General features: G+C 46.1%; 1 protein-coding gene across 1 annotated transcript in view; it reads right to left on the bottom strand.

The window, feature by feature from the left end:
- Positions 1–3,087, bottom strand: part of GPR179 (G protein-coupled receptor 179) — a 31,731-nt gene extending 28,644 nt beyond the window's left edge. The window contains exon 1 of the mRNA XM_066586758.1: positions 2,031–3,087. Within this exon, the coding sequence (XP_066442855.1) occupies positions 2,031–3,001 (971 nt within the window). The 5' untranslated portion in view covers positions 3,002–3,087. The remainder of the gene's footprint in view (positions 1–2,030) is intronic.
- Between the last annotated feature and the right edge of the window lie 17,708 nt (positions 3,088–20,795).

Raw genomic sequence — 20,795 nt, 5'->3', positions numbered from 1 at the left:
GTACTATCACCTGTGGAAGTCGGCACCAGCGGACTCATCTCTGCAGCCGCTCATGCACACACTGTTCTCTATGGGAGTGCACAGCCTGCAGGGATGAGGCTGCTGGCACCAATTTTCATGGGTGACAGCGCAGGAACGGGGAGCCCGGGCACCTTGAGACCTGCCCCGTTACCTTTAAAGGGGAACACTGCTGCAGAAAATAAAACTTAGTTATTGCACAATGGAAAGTTATACAGTTCTCCAACCTTCTTTCTGTATTAATAGCTTGTGGTTTTCAAGATCTCTGCTTGCTGTCATTCAACTTTCATTGTTGAAAAAAATCGTGGGAAGACAGGTCCTGCCGTATCTTTTCTCACCAGTACAATTAACGGGCGGGTATCCCGATAGTGAAAACAAAAGCTTTGAAATCAATGGTTTCATACAGACATCCCGTCCGTGTGTTGTCCAGTGCTGAACACCCCACACTGACGTGCTGTACTCATCTAAAAATTGGGCAAGAATAAGACATACTGCGTTTTTGTTTTTTTTTCAAAATTGGATTATCAGGCTTCTTCCGACTACTATATTTGCACATGGTTTTGCGCACATAATGCACAGAGAATAGAACCCATTGATATTGATGGATTCATTCTCAAGTGCGTGTATTTTGTTCGCACGAAAAAAAATTGGTCTTGCTCCATTTTCCTGCTTATTTCTGCGCCAAGGGTCCCATAGAAGTCTATGGGAGGCGCACAAATATGCACTTAATATGCCGCACAATTCCACAAAATAAGAACACATCCGGACCTCATTAGCCTAAGTAGCCTTATGAAGGGGTGTGACGCATGCGTGTGAACTGGCCCTGCATGCGCAAAAACTACAGTACTATGCTCCAATATGTGTGCAAATGTACTTCATCAAACCTCGTTCACTGTGCAAATATATTGCACCGAGGTGAGCGTATTTGCGCATACACTGAAGCCGCCCTCAATCCAAGTAAAAATAGCCAGTGTGCATGTACCCACTGATGAATGGGCGCTATTTCTGTCCAATTTTTGGTCAAACTGTCCATTTGCAAGTTGCCTTACTATGTAACCCCTGACTTAATGCAGGGGGTTTGGTGTGTGCCGGCTGGGTCAGGCGACTCTTACCAGATATGTTGACATTTCATTTTCCTTATTGTGTTCTATTTTTGAACAATTTTGGAAAAATTCATTAAAAAATAATGTTTGAAAAAAAAAAATGATGCACGAAAATTGTCTAACTTTCCATTGACAATAAATACCCTTCACTTGCTGAAACCAGAGTACCGCTAATAGCTGGTAGTAGAAGTAGCTGAGGCATCACAGTCGTAACGTGGAGATGCCACAACCGGGACGAACATTGGCAGTGCCACATTAGCCATGATGGATGGGCATTTAGACCATTAGTTTAGGAAGTTGAGTAACATGGAATTCAATGGCAGCAATATATGGAAAATAAATAACGCCAAGCAATTTATTGGGATGCCTGAGCTTAGAAGCAGATGGATAAGGCAACTGTAATATGGCAGTTGTATGGATTTGCTGAGGAATAAGAGGGCACCGCGGTGGCCAGGCAGGGTATGCACAGGCAGTTAGGACCTGGCATTCTCGGGCCATCTGCTCGCTGAGAGCTGGCGGATGGGAGATTTGCAGCTTAACAGCTGCTCAGTTTGAGGGCGGATGTGAGTGATACAGAAATCAGCGTGTGTGAGAGTCTAATCTGTGGGGGGAGGGCAAATAGAAGGACAGGTGAGAGACAGAATGGGCGAATAGCGAGCAAAGTAAAAAAAAATGTCATAATTATGTGAACTGTGCATAATAACCAGCATATTATAGCATGACCCAGTTAGTATCATTCCCCCGAGAGTAATAATCATATTGTATCATCAACAGAGACATTACAGATACATTTGCAGTCAGACTCTCATCATCCCCCTCCCATCCCTTTTCTCTCCCTCCTCCATGTTCCAAGCTCCTCAAAGATCCCATCTGTTCTCTTCCCACACATTAATATGGAGGTTCACTTACTTAAACTCTGGACTCAGATCAGGCTTCAGCCCATAAAATGCAGTGGACAGTGAGACCATCCATCCTTGTACAAATCGACTGCCGTCACAGTCCAGAAAGGGTTTAGACCACTGGACATGGCTTGGGTCCACAATGTAACTGTCACCTCGACTCCACTTGGGAGTTTCCAGGCTCTGGAGGTCATTGAGTAGAATTGCTTTGGTAAGAGATGGGTTGGCTTGAAAGATGCTCCAGTTGCCAATGTCTATCCTGTGTCTGACACGATGAAGGGATAACGAGAGGTCCTGAAGCAGAATTTCATGACCCACCCTGGTGGCCTGAAGAAGCAGCTGGGGTTTGGAGGACATGGGGTGTGCAGTGAAGGCGAGCATGGCCCTGTGTGTATGTGGATCCCCTCCAGCCAGACTTCGAACCAAAGCATGATACCATTCCATATCCTCCCGAATGCTGGATTCTCGCATGTCACTGGCCTGAAATATCATGTTAAGGAAGTTGGTAGCATGCACCAAGTAGTCCAGTGGCCTTCTGACATGATGGAGAAGTGTCTCGGGTGGAGACCCTTGCACATCCGTTAGCTCATATCTCCTTGAGCAGTTGGCTTCCGATAGGGAAAGAAGGTCACCTGAGTGTAGGAACTGTACAGCTGCCTTTTTGCCCTCTTCATCAGGCTGGTCTGGATCAGGTGTGGAGGGCTCAAATGGAGTTGTTTGAGTTGGCAAGGTAGGAGAGGGTGAAAATGAAAGGGAATATGAAACCGGAGGAGGTGAAGAAGAGTCTGGAAAAAAGGGAACAGACACAGGAACCGAGGGAGTTGGCAAAGGAGATGAAGATGTTGGTGTTGGAGGGGGGGTTGGAGTCGGTGTCCACTCGTCAATGGCATAATTCCAAGAAGGGCTCTGAAAATCCTCGTTGGCATGGAGAAAATGCTGGGCATGATGGCACCATAACAGCGCCCACCATAGCACCGCCATCTCTCCGTGAGGAAGAATTCATGCCAGGGATCCCATCCCTGCCAATCTTTGGAGGAGTCTTGGCCGGTTCTCTTCCGAACACGGACACCCCATCACACAGAAGGACCAAGTATGCCTGTCAGGGCATGAATCGCCAGTTGTCTGATGCCATCTACAGAGGAAACCCTAAGCAACAGATATCTGCTACGGTCTCACGTGCACTGTGGACGTATCTAGTCTTCTCTATTGCACTAAGATTCCCATGCTTCCTCCCCACTCCCTCTTGTCTCACCCCTCCCTCTGTATTTCTTCATCTCCATCCCGTTACATCCCTCGCCACTTTCTCTCGGAGTCCTTCTCTCACTTATCCGTCTCTCCGTTATAGTATCTATTCTCTGCGATTCTCTCTCTTCTTCCTGCGATTCCTCTATTTCTCTCCTATAGCCCCCTCCCTCTCTATCTTGCTCCGGTTATACGTACGTCACTTCGTTCCCCAATCTGTGCCAGGCACTGCCCTGTGCCCGCTTCCCATGACAGGGCTGCCTAATCCCTGTGCTTGCTAATAGATCGAGGTGTGAGAGCGAGGAATGCTGGGGGAATGATCAAAAGGCTCAAATGCGAGGGAGGAGAGTCTGAGAGATGCAGATGTTAGAGGAGAGCGGGCAGATTATGATGGGCACTAGGCGAGATGCTGAATATGTGTCGAACGATGATCGGCATGGTTAATTAGCACACGGCAATGCATTGAATGCAGTAGGAACGGATGTTCAGAGGCACGGCCGTAGGGACAAGAAGGAATTTTTTTGTTTTTTGCATGCATTAGGATGGTAGTCATCATTTCTGCAGTCTGGGGGGGGGGGGGGTATAGGTAAACACGTTGGCATAGGCAGTTATAGTGCATTGCCCTATTTTGCAAGAAATGCCAGCTGCAGTTGGAGTTTAGTAGAGGTGAAGAGTTAGCACGAACTTAAAGGTCACGGCATAAAAGATGGCACGGCAGTATGATGCTGATGATAGGGATTGTGTAGGATGCAGACGGTTTTGTGGTGATAGTCTTATGGGAAAAGGGGGGGCTTGTTCTGTCTTTTCCCTATGCGAAGAGACGCTAGATGTGTCGTCACACCCCAGCTAAAACTCCATGGCAACTGGGTCCGAGTTCTGCCCCCTCCATCAGCGGCATCAGACAGTCTGCCGTGAAAAAAAAAAAGGAGCTAGTAGAGGAACATGGGGCTTCCCTTTGATAAACGGGAGATTGAGTAAGAAACACAATAGAGACGGATGAAGAGGAGAGACGTGCGGAGAACATGGAGCAGCGATATGATACATGCAGAACAGATTGGCGGGGAGGAAGATTAATCTGCAGGCAGCTCTATGTAATTCTTTGATGGTAAACAGCTGTTACACGGGTGTTGCGTTTCAAGTGTCCGTCATCGCTGCGATTTCCTTTGCTGCACGCAGCATTCCGTCAAGCCGTAATATCCGCAATCTCTACCGCCGCAAGGGTGATGTTGAGGGCAATAAAAACTGATGCAGGGTGGCAGCGACAGCTGGCACCGGGCTTCAAAGATGACATCGCTCAAGGGTATTTCTGCAAAGGGCAAAATATGCAGAAGTCAGAGAATAATGTGACGTTGGACAATGCTATAGAAAAAGACTCCATGAGTTTCCGTACGGAATCAGGGCGGCTTCACGCATAACGTAAATGTTGAAGAAGTTCTGCAGCAGATTTTGGAGTAGAAATTCAGCATTTACAGGGGCATTTAAAAAAAAATCTCCTTCCTGTGATGTGCAAATTTTGCACAATGAATCCACCGCGTTTCGTAACACGCCGTGTGATTCCAAATCTGCACTATTTAGGTGCGGATTTGGTTACTGCGGTTTTTATGTGTATTTGCTGCATGTTTTTCCCGTCACAAGGGCTCCTTCATACAACTGTATTCACATTTGTGTGCCTCAGCGCTACTTCTTTGAGCACGGAGGGTTCCTTTTAGATGAGTGTATTTGGCAATATGCTTGATGCTGCGCACTTTTTTGTATAAAGTCTGTCTGCAAGCCTGTACAAATACTGTGCGTACTTGCGCAAGCACCACTCGTTCACGGCAGAGGAATAATCCCATCCTGATTTAGAGGGGTAGTTAGCCTATGCCGGTGATCGCAGGTATGCACAGCATTTAGTGCATACCCGTGCGTGCTTGTGAACCTCCCATAGGTCTCTATGGGGCTCTTTGGTGCACAAATACCCACAAAATAGGGCAGATCCTATTTTTTTCCCCACAAGCCGGATTTGTCACGGATTTTCCAGGCAGACTGTCCACATGGATAATAGCATTTACAGTAGCTGCAGAGTGGATAAGATTTTTTGGAATTGTACACATGAGCATATTTTGCGCGCACATTTCTTTCGTGCAAAGAAATACACAGAATGGTCTATTTTCTGCACATTTGCACATGAAAATAGCACATATTGAACTAATTAACTTAACTGCCCATTTCAATGAATGGAAGCATGGTTGCGTGTTTTTTTGTGCACGCAAATACGCATGATTTACAAGCGCAGCAAGTACAGTAAAACTCGCATGTGTGCGCCAATATGCAACACGCATTTTGCAAATATGTGGCGCAAATGGACCGTGCACCGTATTTGCGTAGTGAACGAGGATGTAGATTTGCGCACACATCGGCGCATAGCTCTGTACTCCTTGCGCATACAGGGCTAGTTCACACGCACACACGGCACACCCCTTCCGTAATTAAAAAGGCTTTTAATGAGGCCCAGATGTGCAATTTTTTACAGAATCGCGCAGTGTATTGCGACTTCAATGCGGTCCTTGGTGCACAAATACGCAGGAAAATAGAGCATGTTTCAGGGTGCAGACCCAATGACAACAATGGGTTCTGTTTTCTGCATATTGCATGAGCAAATATTAGGTATGCGTGTTAACACGTGTTAATACGGTTATCTAAAGCTGCCCTAATAGTATGGCCATAAACGCTGCGTATTTTTTGCAGCAGAATTGCATGCAGCATAATTCGCAGCATTAGCAAATGTAGCGTCTGAGTAGTGGGCCCACAGCCAAGGAGACAGCGGAGTAGAGAAAGGCCATGTTATGGGGCTCTACCATCTCGTCCTCGGGGGGTAGCTCGGGACTCGACCACGTTACTGCTGGGGGAGATCACAGGGGTAGTAACCAAGGGTTACCTTAAGACCAGTTGTCACTGCTGACACTGTTGTTCTGTCCCCTGCGGTGGATCTCTCAGATGTAATAAAGTAGTCCACAACAGGGCAACTTTCTGAACAAGAAGCGGGAACGGTCGGGTCTGCTCGTTTACTGTAAACTGTTTAAGGGCGAGCACCCACTGGCGTTTGCGTTCTCCGCGGGGAAAAAACGCAGCGTTTTTGCCGCGTTTCTCGCGGTTTTTCCGCGCGTTTTTCGCGGCGTTTTGTGTTAATTTCCATTGACATTCATGGGTGCATTAGGAGAAAAATAGGGACACATATGCAACTGACAGTTCCTATGTTAAAAACGCAAACGCAACGCAAAAAAAACGCCAGTGGACAGGAACACATGTTATCTCTATGCCTGTGCAGGAAAAACGCAAAACGCAAAACGCAAAACGCAGGTAAAAAAACGCCAGTGGGTGCTCGCCCTAACTCAGATCCAAACAAACAGTCTTGGTACAGAAACAATAAGCCAGAGTGGTGCAGCAGGGAGGATTCTCTGGGCATCTGGATAATCCACAGTCCAAGTTATCGGTGAAATTCCTTCCCCGGCAAACTCTGTCTCTTTCTACTGGCAAACACTCATTCACTCTCTCCTCTTCTCGGATAAGCGGTCTGTCCTTCTCTCAGCAGAAGCACTGAGGTCTCCTGGGTGGAATGGGCCCAGGCTGAGCGTAAAGAAGTCGTTAGGCCTCCTCCATGCTTCCCCACACAGACCGATCTGTCCGGTGTCTGTGTGGTTCACCCACTCACTTCACTCCTCTCTTTCTTCCTTTCTTTCTCTCTTTTTTCTACTCTGCCGGCATTCTTGCAAACACATATATCCCAATCATGTGACCACAAAAACGATACACTAAAATGATACATTTTCTAGACAGGACAGAACATACCAGACATTAACTTTTTCAGTCCTGCAAACATTCAATACACATAAATGTAATGCACTCCACAAACAAGACACTGACAAGACATTGACACGAGACAGACATGGAACATTATGGAGGGGCCCCATTAACTCTGGGCCACTACACATAGACAGCACATGCTGTGGGAAAAGTCAGGTCAATGAACAGGGTGCATTATGCCGCAAACTTGCAACGTGGAAAAATCTGCAGTGTACTCCGCTGCGGAAATTACACCCCGTGTGGCCAATGTCAGATTGAGGTGCCTATGGTCCGCAATAAAATTTATTCTAGGGACAGTTATATCCAAATATTACCGGTCTTGGACGCTGTACTCTACTTATACGTATGTATTGCAGTAGGTGTGCAGCGCCGTGCACCGTTCATGTTGGGGGGTTGGGAGCCCACTCCTGACTCATGGCCCACCATGGCAATTCACCTGTTCCCAAGCCTGCATGTACCCGTACCGTAAAGGCGTAGTCAGAGCCAGCCCTAGGTTGGATTATGCCATGTGTGATGCTTTCTATTAGTACCCCACCCCTTATAGTGTACCATATAGTACCCCAAAGGCCGGTCATGAGTACAGTAGGGTCCCACAAACTTCTATGGCTTCAGCTTGCAGGTTGTACGCAGCTATAAAACTGCAGCTTGCAGAAGTCTTTATAGTAATAGTGCAACTAAGATGCGTTTGGTGATCTGATGAACTTTTATCCAAGTGTGTCCAACATCATTTACAACGGTTTAGTTGACGATCATTCGTAAGGCCTGTACTGTAGATGTCCACCGTCAGACGCAGTTCTCCATCCGTTGTCTCATCACGTAGAGGGATAAAACACAAGCAGCACATTGTTTTACAAGAACTGCCATAAATAATTATATTACGTAGTAGACGGTATGACTCACGGCACTAAGGGCAACAAAAATGAGGTGCTAGTGACAGCCGGCCCCTGTTGTCCTCCGCATGCAGCCTACATAGTGGACAGGGTGACACCTAGCGATAATCATCTGTCTATCTCCCCCTCCCGCAGGCTCTATATATAATGGATTCTCCGCCTGTGTCGCTTCTAATTAGTGTTGTATGAATGGAGAGAGCAGAAGGACAGATGGCTGGAGCGAGCCTGGGGAGTCACGGATGTGTCACAGATGTGTAGAGAAAGTGTCAAGCACACTAACCCTTCCCTATACTAGAGCGCATCTTATCATATCATGGACGGAGAGCCGATTGCAAAAGTTGGTTGATGACATCCCAACTTTGGAAGCGTTTCCTGTTCTGACGAACTGCGGGATTTAGATGGTTTAGTTTGCTTCTGTTTTCAGTAGCAGAAAAGGAGCGGCTGGGCTGATTAAAAAGTTTTCCTGGAGTCTCTTTAGGGCTTATTCACCTGAACGCATTTACGCAGAGTGTTGTGCATGCAAAAAGTTGCCTCATCAGGAGGGCCAACAGAATCTCTTTAACGGCTCCTGTCCACGAACGGATTGGTATTGCGAAGTCTGGAGTAGGATTCCGCCTCCGGATTCTACAGCAAATCCAGCCGCATAGCTTGCAATGTAAAAACGCGAATTCCTGCCCACGAGCAGAAAGCGATTGCGATCTTCTGCTCGCGGAGAGGAAATCACAGTATGCTGCAATTTTGTGCAGGCTACGCACTGACGGCTTCCAATGAAGTCAATGGAAGCCGTCCGTCCCACGGCCATTCTGCAATCATCATTGCAGAATGGCCTCATGAGCTGTGCCATCGTCGTAGCGACGGTGCAGCGTCCTCTGTACTGCGCATGCGTGACGGAGCGCAGGCCAGCACATCCGCAGCACAGAGAAGAGTCGCTGGGCAGGTACGCAGCGGTCACCGGTCAGGCACTGGGTCGAACTCCGTGGCATGCAAGGTCCAACCCGCCCGTGGACAGGACCCCTAAAGGGAATCTGCCATCACCTGTGAACACCATATACTAAGCTATGGTGCTCATAGAACAGGTCCTGAGTAGTCTGGGATGCTTTACATACTTACCTGGTTCCCTCTTCCCGCACAGTCACCTATGGAAGTCGGCGCACATGTAAAGGGGGAGCGACTTATTAATGGACACAGTGGTGCTATTATTGGGGTGAACAGGGTTCTGGAGTCTGCGGTTGGCAAAAGACAAATTCCTTATTGATGAGCTATGTTAAAGTTACTTCACCGATATTTCAGGAAGCTGGAATTGTGCGCAATAATGTACCGGCGCAACAAACCACCTGATGTTGTAAGTAGGTGTATTGAAGCCTAAAAAGAGAGACCTGGGGTACATTGGTAAAGTGATATCAGTGACGTTGTGCATCTTTTGGGTAAAGACGCAGCCCGAACGGGATGGAGAAGGTTCGGGCGTGGGTTAGCAGAGTTTATAACAACGTCCTATGGGCAGATAAAGTAACATAGGTGACTTATTGCAGCCTGGTTCAACAGTAAGTGTAAAGACAATGGGGGACATTTAAAAAGGCATTAAGCCAGTTTTCTGGCATAGAAAAGTTTCAAAATTTGGCGTACAAACATTTTGCAATTTTTGAGCCTTCTTCGCTGGCCTTACCACTTTTGGAGAAAATGTGTGGGGTTTTCAGGAAGGAGCGAGGCTGCCCCAGACTGACAAATTTATGTATAATTTACATCAGAAAGTGCCCTGTGTGTTGGGAAAATTATACTAAGCCTAGCATCAGAAACACTGGGCTTAGTACATTTTCCCCTATGTACCTAATTTGTATCAAGTAACGTTCAAGTACCAAGTGAAAACTCCAAACTGACGGTTAAGGGTCATTCCAGGCAGGGGCGTAGCTATAGGCTAATTCCCCTTTCCCCATGAAGTATACATCCCAGTCTATATATGTATGGGAGAGTTGGGAGGAATGGCTGTCAGCTGAATGAGTGCTCGGCTCTTAGATATCTAAGGGTGCCTATATACCTTATATTCTGTCAGATTATAAGCTCTTAACAGAAGAGCTTCTATTGTATATTAGGTTGTAAGCTCTTAGGAGCAGATTGTATATGACTCTTCCCTTATAGCAGCAGCTCTCCTGAGCTTTCCCCGCTCTCCCCCGCCGCTCCCCGCCGGCAGCCGAATCTTTAAAGACAAGCCGACAGGTACTCGAATAAGGCACTACTCACTCAAGTAGTTTGCCTTAGCAAGTATGCTCGCTCATCTCTAAATATAATGCAGTCTGCAGAAACTGCAGGGCAAGTGTCAGAAAAGCTAAAGCTAATAATGAATTGAGGCTTGCAACAAAGGCAAAAACAATAAAAAAAGGATTTGGGGGGTATGTCAAAAGCAAAAGAAAAGTCAAAGATGCTATTGGATGTTTACAAGATGAAAATGGTGAATTGGTTAAGAATGATGTTGAGAAGGCCAAACTATTAAATTCCTAATTTGTATCTTTTTTCTCTCAGAAAGTAAATGTAACATCAGCTGATCTTCCCTCTGCTGTTGGAGGAATAAAAGAATGCAGGCTATCTATAAGCAGAGAAATGGTGAGGGAATACCTAGCTAACTTAAATGAATTCAAGTGTCAAGGTCCGGATGAATCACATTCTAGGATATTGAAGGATGCAGCAGAGGTAATTGCTGAACCACCTGCCATAATCTTTGAAAATTCCTGGAGAAGAAAAGTCCCAAAAAATTGGAAAAGGTCAAATGTTGTCCCTATCTTTGAAAAAAAGAAGACGGTGGATCCAGGAAACTACAGGCCTGTGAGCCTAACTTCTATACTAGTAAAGATCTTTGAACAAATTATTAAACAGCTTGTATGCAAGTACTTGGATGCAAATGGAGTAATTAACCAGAGCCAGCATGGGTTTATAACAAACAAGTCATTCCAGACGAATCGAATTTCCTTCTATGACAGAATCATCTGGTTTGATCAGGAAAATGTAGTAGATATAGTATATTTCTTGACTTTAGTAAAGCATTTGACAAAGTATCTCATACTATCTTTATTAAAAAAATGACCAAATATGGGATTGACAAGGCAACTGTTAGGTAGATTCACAACTGGCTGAGTGATCGTACTCAAAGAGTGGTCATAAATGGCTGCACATCCAATTGGAAAAATGTCTCATGTAGGGTACCACAAGGTTCTGCCCTAGGCCCAGTGTTGTTCAATAGAGATGAGCGAGTATACTCGCTAAGGCACATTATTCGAGCGAGTAGTGCCTTAGCCAAGTATCTCCCCACTCGTCTCTAAAGATTCGGGGGCCGTCGGGGAGCGGCGGGGGAGAGGGGGAGGAACGGAGGGGAGATCTCTCTCTCCCTCTCTCCCCCCCACTCCCCCCGCTCCCCGCCGCAACTCACCTGTTACCCGCGCTGGCCCCCGAATCTTTAGAGATGAGCAGGGAGATACTTGGCTAGGGCACTACTTGCTCATCTCTATTGTTCAACATTTTTATAAATGATATAGATGAGGGAATTGAGGGGAAACTTATCAAATTTTCTGATGACACAAAGCTAGGAGGGATAGCTAACACTAGGGAAGAGAGGGAGAGTATTTAAAAAGATCTAGAAATGCTTTAACAGTGGATGGCGACTAACAGAATGGTATTTAACAAGGAGAAATGCAAAGTCCTGCTTTTGAGCAAGAATAAAGCACACACAGAATGGGAGGAATTGGGCTAAGCAGCATATGTGAAAAAGACTTCGGTAAACTAATAGATCAAAGACTGAACATGAGTCAACAATGTGATGCAGCAGGAAGAAAGGTGAACACAATTCTGGGATGTATTAAGAGAAGCATAGAGTCTAGGTCACGTGAGGTAATTATCCCCCTCTACTCTTCCTTAGTCAGACCTCATCTGGAATACTCTGTCCAGTTCTGGGCACCCTGATTTTAAAAAGACATAGACAAACTGCAGCAAGTTCAGAGAAGAGTCACCAGGATGGTGAGCGGTCTGCAAATCATGTCCTATGAGGAACGGTTAAAGGATCTGTGAATATTTAGCTTGCAAAAAAGAAGGCTGAGAGGAGACTTAATATCGGTCTACAAATATCTGAAGGGCTGTCAAACTGCGGAGGGATTAGCCCTATTCTCATCTGTACAAGGAAAGACTAGAAGCAATGGGATGAAACTGAAATAGAGGAGACACAGATTAGATATTAGAGAAAACGTTCTGACAGCAAGAGTGATCAATGAGTGGAAAAGTTTGCCATGGGAAGTGGTGAGTTCTTCTTTAATGGAAGTCTTCAAACAGAGGCTGGACAAATATCTGTCTGGGAGGATTTAGTGAATCCTGCACTGAGCAGGGGGTTGGACCCGATTACCCTGGAGGTCCCTTCCAACTCTACGATTCTATGATAGCAATACACAGCAGGTTAGATTAGGTCCAGGGTGATAGCTGATCACCACATGTGGGGTTAGAAAGGAATGTTTTTGCTCCCTGAGGTAAAACTCTCCAGGGAGTTTTCACCTTCATCTGGCTCTTTGGGTCCAGTGGCTCTCGTCTTAGAATTATGGTGGACAGGTTAGAATGACCGCAGTAAGTTCTGTGGTCTCCTGACAGTTACTGTGACCATTTCTCCTTACATGGTGACCATGATGAGAGTGATCGCTGCCGCCGAATATTCCAGAAGTAGTTTTGTCCTGCATATATAATAAGGTGTATCATCTCCCTAAGAGACTGCTGGGTGCTGGAGGAACTATAGGGGCTCCATATACAGAGAGTCAAGAACATATAACTCCACTTATAGGGATGTCACAACATAAGCACCTATCCCCAATTACAAGTGTTACGGGGTTCAGTCTCTGATAGGGGCGTAAAGTTGTCTGCGTTCTCACGTCTACACAACAGACTACCTGAAAAACACTGAAGACTGTGACAAGGGCAACTGAGTTCAGAAGACACAGGGGGTCTCGTATAAAAATAGGAAACAGGCTAAAAAGGTGTATGTCATATGGTGCAGCAAGTAGTCATAGCAGCTTGATAACACAACCTGGAAGGGAGCGCCACTTAGCAATGACTGTTGTAACAAACAATAGTCCACATTTACTAAGAGGATAGTTTGAGTGATTTGCGTCAAATTTATTAAAAAGTGCGTATCTACTAAGAATGTCGTATTTACACAGCCACTATTCTTGCATGAGTTTTGTATATGGGCAATCAGGGCCGCCATCTTCAGGGCGGGTGCTCCATATAAGACGTAGCAGGGAGTACAAGGGCTATTTGTTACCCTGAATTGATTGTATTCCAGTCATATTTATCTCCAGATTCTTTTTTATTTATATTGCTGTAGTTGAGGATCATCTACTCTGTGATTTCTCAGCTGCGATGACAGGGCATGGTGGTACTGCTGACTACCGTGGCCACCAGTTCAGCCGACCACAGCCTAAAAGTGTACAATCATCATATAACACAATATGACAGATACATAATGGTAACGCACAGTATAAATGCAAGGGGCTAACCTGAAAGGGTTAAATGCTTGCCGTGGCAATGGAGAGGGATGCCTCGAAATTTGCACCAAATTTCCAGTGTGCACCACAATGTGGCAAAATACTTTTGAGCATGCCATACGAGACTTTTCAGGAGATGATGACATCAGGGCTATAAAAGACGTTGTAACTGAGCCACAGAGAAAGGAGCAAAGCAGGGAGTGGTACTATGTATGTGAGGTACAGCTAAAATGACAGCTCCAGAGACACCATCAGCTGCAGAGAATCTGCTGTGGGATGACACCCTTGGAGGCCACAAGTTGCAGGAAGGGCATCAGCTGTGAGTGCTGTTTCAAGGGAGCCCTTATGTTACTGGATAAAAACTACCAGAGAGCAACCACAGAGGATGTCGGGTTAGTAGTGACTCCTGTTTCAAGCAACAAACTGTAAGTGAGGTCGACCTCAATGAAAAGAGTGTGCACACTGACAGGGACTAGATCGCACAAAGGACTGTTGTATAGGGAGACGCTGCAAAAGTTATTCAGCAATGGAATCTTGTGCAAAGGAGATGGACTAAGATAAAAGTGGCACCATAGCATGGGCTCCTGGAAAAGGGATGCTGTGTTTAACTATATGCTGTGTTCAGTTATAATGCGCTGACAGTGTGAACTGAACACTTGCCTCAAAAAGGATATTGAATTATGTGAACTGCATGTTAGTGTGACAAACTTTCATAAAGTTTCACCTATAGTATTTGCGAGTATTACTATTTTCTTAGACGTTACACCAATTATTGCTACTAGGCCTTAGCTAGAGGCCATATAGTGTCAAATAAACATACAGTAAAGCCCTACACGGGATGAGCTGTCGGGCAAATGATGCCTGGCAGCTCGTCCCAGTGATCCTTACTCCTGTGGTGTTACATAGGAGCAAGTTCTCGTTGGCATCGCTCACAGTGCTGCCGGAATGGAGACGAAGCGGGTCAGGGAGCGTTCTTGCCCCGCTCACCTGCATTCAATGTAAGCAGACAGTTGTTCAGAAGTGAACGACTGCTGTTTACACTGGATGGCTAGTTTAGTTTTCTGCATGCGGAAACTGAACGACTGAACAACTCTCGCTCAGTCACTGCATGCATTCACACGGGCAGCAGCAATCACAAATGCATGTCACATGATCGCTCTAGCAGAAGCCTCCGGTGCGGAATGCAGAGGAGCGATGCCGGCAGGTGAGTATATCTCTTTTTATTTTAGTTCACTGCACTTCATCAGATAAGTTTAAAATCAAATTTCCGCCTCTCCACCGGCCCCAGGACATGACCGGCCCAGTGGGATTTTTCCCGGTGGATTCAGTGGTGCAGGCTACTTTTCTGTGGCCCCTCGTGTACTATAAAGTTTTTAGACTGTTTTCACATATGTGCTATTTTTGTGGTTTTTCAACACATTTTTTTACATTTTCTTATCACTGCACAAAAAAGAAAATTAAGGAAACAAAACAAATGGCACGTGTGAACGCAGCCGTAGGGGTCCGGCGAGTGCTAATAATTACTTTAACAGCAGAGATTGAATGAAGTAATAATCAGTTTGAATACAGGCCAGGGCTTCACAGCAATAAATTACAGCCAATTATCACACAAATGAAAGTGTTAGACCACAGTGCAACATCAAGAATAATTTACGTCTCTGGGGTCACTTGTAGTCATGTGATTTCACGTAACTGCGATATCGCAATGTGATTTATTTAGATACTCCCAGCACATACGTTGACTGTTTTCATAGACCCCCTAAATTTACATATTTTTTCATAGGCTCTTTATTACCTCTCTAAGAGTAGTTGTATGGGTGGCTGTACACGGGGCAGAGCTCCCCCATAAAAACAGGTAGCTCTCGGCTGATTACCGGGTACCAGCTGGATGAAACAATGACCAGTCTAGAAGGTGCCCACCAATCAGCGGAGATCCGCCTGCAGTTGTGGTGGGATATGAACTGCGTCAGACACCCTAAGTCCTGTGAGGCTTACTTTATACTTGTTACCTATAGGGATACATGTTGCAGAGTAATTATGCAAAGTAGATATAAAGCTCTACCATTTAGCACTTGCATGATTATTTGCTTCCAGTCCATGTCCCGAGGTGTACTTGTAGTGACCCAGAGTTAGGGTTCCTCCAGCGCTTGTGGTCTGTTCGTCTTTATGTGAGAGCAAGGCCTCCTTCGCACTGGTGACACAGCATTGCAGCGATATTGCACCGTGATTTTGTAGAGCTACAAAGTCGCATGTGGTGCTACAAACTTTGTAGCACCACATGCGAAGATTTGGGGGGGGGGCCTTGAAATATAAGCCCTACTCCGAAAATATGCCATAGGTGCAGGAAAAAAAAAATATGCATCACCTAGAAGTGCTGTCCTGGGTTCCGCCGCAGCCTCTTCTCTGTCCCCGGCAGTCTTCTTCTTCATCTCTTCTGGCCGGGGATTGAAAAATCCCTGCCTCCTGGACGCGGTAGCTGTGATTGGCTGATGCTTGGTGCCATGCCTGTGATTGGTTCATCGAGTGCTGGCTGTGATTAACCAATCACAGTCAGCGCTTCCAGGAGGCTTGGATATTTCAATCCCCAGATGAAGAGATGAAGAAAAACAGTGTCGGGACCTGGGGAGAAGATGCTGCAGCGTTGGAGAGAGCTTCCAAGGTGATGTATGAGTTTTTAAAAATATTTTTCCTGCAGTTTGGGCTTAGATTAGGGGTTTTTGTGCGATGCGATACAACAGAGGAAGGCTCCCTAGGGAAACAAGGGCTACAAAACCTCACGAGTCGCGAGCATATCACCGGACCCGCAAGGCTTTTGTGTCGTGTTGTTGCATGCTAGAAAACATTGCATGTATGAAGTAACCCATAGGAAAACATGGGGTTCATATACATGCGATTTGCAGCATTGTCGCAACGCGATAAAATCGTGGAGGAGGCCTTAGTCTGTGTTTGGTGTATGTGTTAGTGTCCTCAACCTTGATGAAGTCTGTTTGTTTGTCCTCCTAATCTGCTGTAGTTGATGTGATTGGTTTTTGAGGGGTTACGGAGGAGTTAAAAGACAGAAGAGAGAGAACGTAGGATGGTAGTTGGTGGAGGAGGTGGGGTGTGCTGAGGTCAGCGGCGATGATGCTTCTCTCCGGAGACTGGAACTCAGGGGATGCAACCTCGGGAAGAAATTGGAGTATGGGTGTCGCACACTCCCCCGCTGAACTGCATCACCAAGGGAAGAACAAAATCCACTACAGCTAGCACAGGTTGCTGGGAAGTAGGAGGTGAGGAGAAAGAGCGTTTGAGAATTCTTTCTAAGACAGGAGTGACTGCCCTAAGAGAGTGTCCATCAGATAACTACGACTGAGGATGTGTGTGCCTTGGGGGGGAAAAAGGACCCTCTGTTTTCACGTGTGTTGGAAAGGTGTGCAAGGGAAGAAAACGTGTCAAGAAACGTGGTACTTAATTTGTTAGAGCACTTGTTTCTCATTGAAAAGCAAAAGCACTAGAGATGAGCGAACCTACTCAGACATGCCCCTTTTTCGCCCGAGCGCCGCAATTTTCGAGTACTTCCGTACTCGGGTGAAAAGATTCGGGGGCGCCGTGGGTGAGTGGGGGGTTGCAGCAGGGAGTGTGGGGGAGAGGGGGAGAGCTCCCCCCTGTTCCCCGCTGCTACCCCCCGCTCCGCCACGCCTCCCCCGCCCCCCGGCGCCCCCCGAATCTTTTCATCCGAGTACGGAAGTACTCGAAAATCGCGGTGCTCAATCGAGTAATTACTCGAAACCTGTATATTCGCTCATCTCTAAAAAGCACCTATTTTGTATTGGAAAATCCAGAGTTGAAAACGTGAGTAAAAGCAAACCGTGTGCCTCCGGTTTTCAAAAACATTGTGTTTGTAGGCTTATTTATTTACTGCGAGAGACTTGTCACTAATCTAGGGGCACTGGCGTCACGAAGACAATCTAGAACTATTCCTCGGTAGTAAGGACTGTTAAATCTTATTCCCCTGCAGCGGCTAAGCTGGGCTGTACTTTGGCTTTCAGGAGAGGAGACGGTAGTGCCACTGTGAACCACCGCCATCTTGTACCCCACTATCTCCCCGGCTGTGGGCTTGGCTCTCGGTTGCTGCACAGCCTTCCATCTGTGAAAATTGGCCTTTTTTGCACTCACAGGCTCTGTTAGTTTTTTACACTTTAGACAAATGTTTTAGTCAGTGTTAGGGTTTTCACGAAACGACAACATTTCCAACAAGCTCTGTATTGTTAGAAATTACCAGATCCACAAACTGGCCCATAAAAAAGATCCCGCAGCAAGCTGAATAATTTTTGCCCCCATGTAGTTGAAGCAGAACCATGCCATCTTGCTAGTTAAAGTTTGCCACAATTTCCACTATATCATACTCATGTGTTTATATAGCTGACCTTTTATCCTCCCGGTGATGGTAGCAGGTCTATAGATGACAGCAAAGACTATTTTTGTTCAGTGTTTCCCTCCTTTTGTACTTTTACCCACAAAGTTGGGCTCCTTAATTGTTGCAAACTTACTCTTGATCACAGTTTTGTACCTGACCCACTCTGCTGCACCTCTCCTATAGGGGAACGTTCGTGTATGCCTGACGATGGCTCCGGCAACGGCAAAGGGTCCTTTTAGACGATTCTTTTTTGAACGAGCGAGTGACGTCATCGCTAGCTCGTTGGCTCTTGTTCAGCCTGTTTAGACAGGCAGATCCATCGTTGGCTCGTTCAAACGAGAATCATTTAGTATCATTCAGTCTGTCATATTTGCTGTATTAGTGGGTGAAACACTGAACAAGCGCTGTTTAACCGAATGGTAAGTGAGCGAGCCAACAATGGTTTTTATGCCTGCATACAATGAACAGCGAGTGAAAAGTGAATGATTATCGTTTGTCGTTAAGTCGTTGGCTCGCTCTTAGACCGAACAATTATCACTCACTTTTGCTTGTTTGAACAGCTTTTTGAACAATAATCGTTCCATCTAAAAGCACCGTATCTCTCCCAGGTCGCTGTGCTGCACATTTATCGGAAACTCCGATTCTAACTTTCTGAGGCCTCCTGCACATGGCAGAGTCAGATTTCGCATGTGGAGCCCGCAGCGAACCCAGCTCTGGCAGCAGTGGCGTCCACGCGTACTTGTCATCCGTCCTCTTCATTTGTACTGTGGATGGTCCGCATAGCTCGCCGTCAGACATGTGCAGTACAGATTTTTACTTTTCCCACACCGTTGAGGCGGAATTTCTGACCTGTCCGCAATCATAATTGCAGATGGGCCGAAAGTCCGGAAGGCTCCCATTGACTTTAATGCTAGCCATCTGTGCAGAGCCCACGCAAAAATGGAGCATGCTGTGGTTTTTCCTCCACAATTAGTTTCCGCAAGGGTGCAAGAAAAAGCGTTTTTCCATAGCATGCTACGAACGGTATTTGCAGCGGAACCCAGTGGCAGACACCAGCCGCGAATTCTGCAGCAAGAATCCACCCATGTGCAGGCAGCCTGACTCTGACTACCACTACTGCTCCAACTCTTTTGCATTGGCGGGAGAAACTACTCCTGAGGCTGCCTTCACACGGCCGACAAAATCACACAAGATTTATGCGTTGCGAGACGCACAAATATGAACCCCATTCTTTTGAATGGGGTCATACACATGAGTGATTTTTTATTTTTTTCTGCATGGCCCTGCGATGCGATGCTATATGAACAAGAAACAAATAACAGTATGTTCTATCTAGCTGCGTGACCTTGCATCGCAGCCCCATTGAAAGCAATGGTAGAACACTGCGATCCTCAGAGCTGCGGCGGGGATTCCCGGCATCCCCAAAGTGATGCGAGGCTTCTTTCACATGAACACGCCTTGCATACACGGGTTTTCACATGGGTGGCGAGGGTGAGATCGGGCCGTGATTATGATGAGAAATTTCCCGGGCATCTGCACTGTAGGCAGCCCTATAGTTGGTGTGAACACAGCGTACGTCATATTTTGGCAGTACCTTTTATAGTGTGCCTTGACATAATTCAAAATTGGAACGACCCCAACTAAACCTCTTCTCCTCGTCTGTGAAAGACGGCTGCTAAAATCCCCGATGATAAACTGGAATTGCTAAGGGAAAGTTGAGGCTGCAGTGGTATTATATTACAAGCCAACCATTCAGGTTAATGGGCAATCAATACCGGGGTGCTACGGCGGCCCACCGGGGAGGGTGAATCATTTATTACGGAACATAGTCCATTTTTAGTGAACTTATTATTTGAATGTCTTTTTAATGACAGATATTACATGAGATGGCATGATGTATGCGGTGTTATTAGTGTGCACATTGGTGGAGAATGTGTGTACAGCACAGAGGAGCAACAAACCCAGCGACACATGGAAAACACATGATGCAAGAATGAGCCAACGTCTGGAGCGCAGAACATGAGAAGTCTTCCTGTAATACTCATCGCCAACTGCACTGAAGCATCATTATCAAGCCGAGTCCCCGGAGAACCAGAAGGGCCAGTCATTATCAGCTGAACTGCTGCGGGTATTCTACTACCTGTAGAATTAGTACGATGCAGGTGGAGGGTCCATCGGATGTTCTAAGAGGGCTTTCAGGCGGAGGGATTTATTGTTCGCATGAGCCAATGATATCAGAGTTCGCCCATGCAAATAAATAGTTTGCAAACAAGTCATTCACATTCACTGTATAAGTGAATGAGAATGACTGAACGATCGTTTTTTAAACTAAACAGCGAACGAGCCAGCGATGACTTTCATGCTTTCATGAAATGAACGCTAAACAAATTATTGTTCATCGTTGGCCATCTTTACTCTAAACAATTACCGTTCAAATTCAAACAATCCCGCAGCGCGGGAAAAAATTGCGACATGTGTAGTGGCCCAGAGTTATTGGGGTCCCCTCCAGAATATTCTATGTCTGTCTCATGTCATTGTCTTGTTTGTGGAGTGCATTTGATTTATGTGTATTCAGTAGTTGCAGGACTGAAAGGGTTAATGTCTGGTATGTTCTGTCCTGTCTGGAAAATGTATTGTTTTGTATGTGTCATGTGACGTTGTTGGATATATGTGTTTTCTGAATGCAAGAGAGTCAGTAAAAAAGAGTGCAAGAGACATGGAAGAGTCAGAGAGGTGGTCTGCTGTTTCCGCCAGAGACTGGCCCTTCAAAGTGACTACCTATGTTCTACATGTGTAGAGAGAGTGAAAGCCCGGACATGATGGAAACTGGGTGCAGCACCGGTACCGCATGCATTCGGAAGAATACAAAACCGCTGCTAAGCGAGAGGAACGTGAGT

This window comes from Eleutherodactylus coqui, chromosome 13, assembly GCF_035609145.1.
Source record: "Eleutherodactylus coqui strain aEleCoq1 chromosome 13, aEleCoq1.hap1, whole genome shotgun sequence".
In the NCBI taxonomy this organism is placed as follows: domain Eukaryota; kingdom Metazoa; phylum Chordata; class Amphibia; order Anura; family Eleutherodactylidae; genus Eleutherodactylus; species Eleutherodactylus coqui.
Note: the sequence above shows the minus strand (reverse complement) of the source record. Positions and strands in the feature narration are given on the sequence as shown.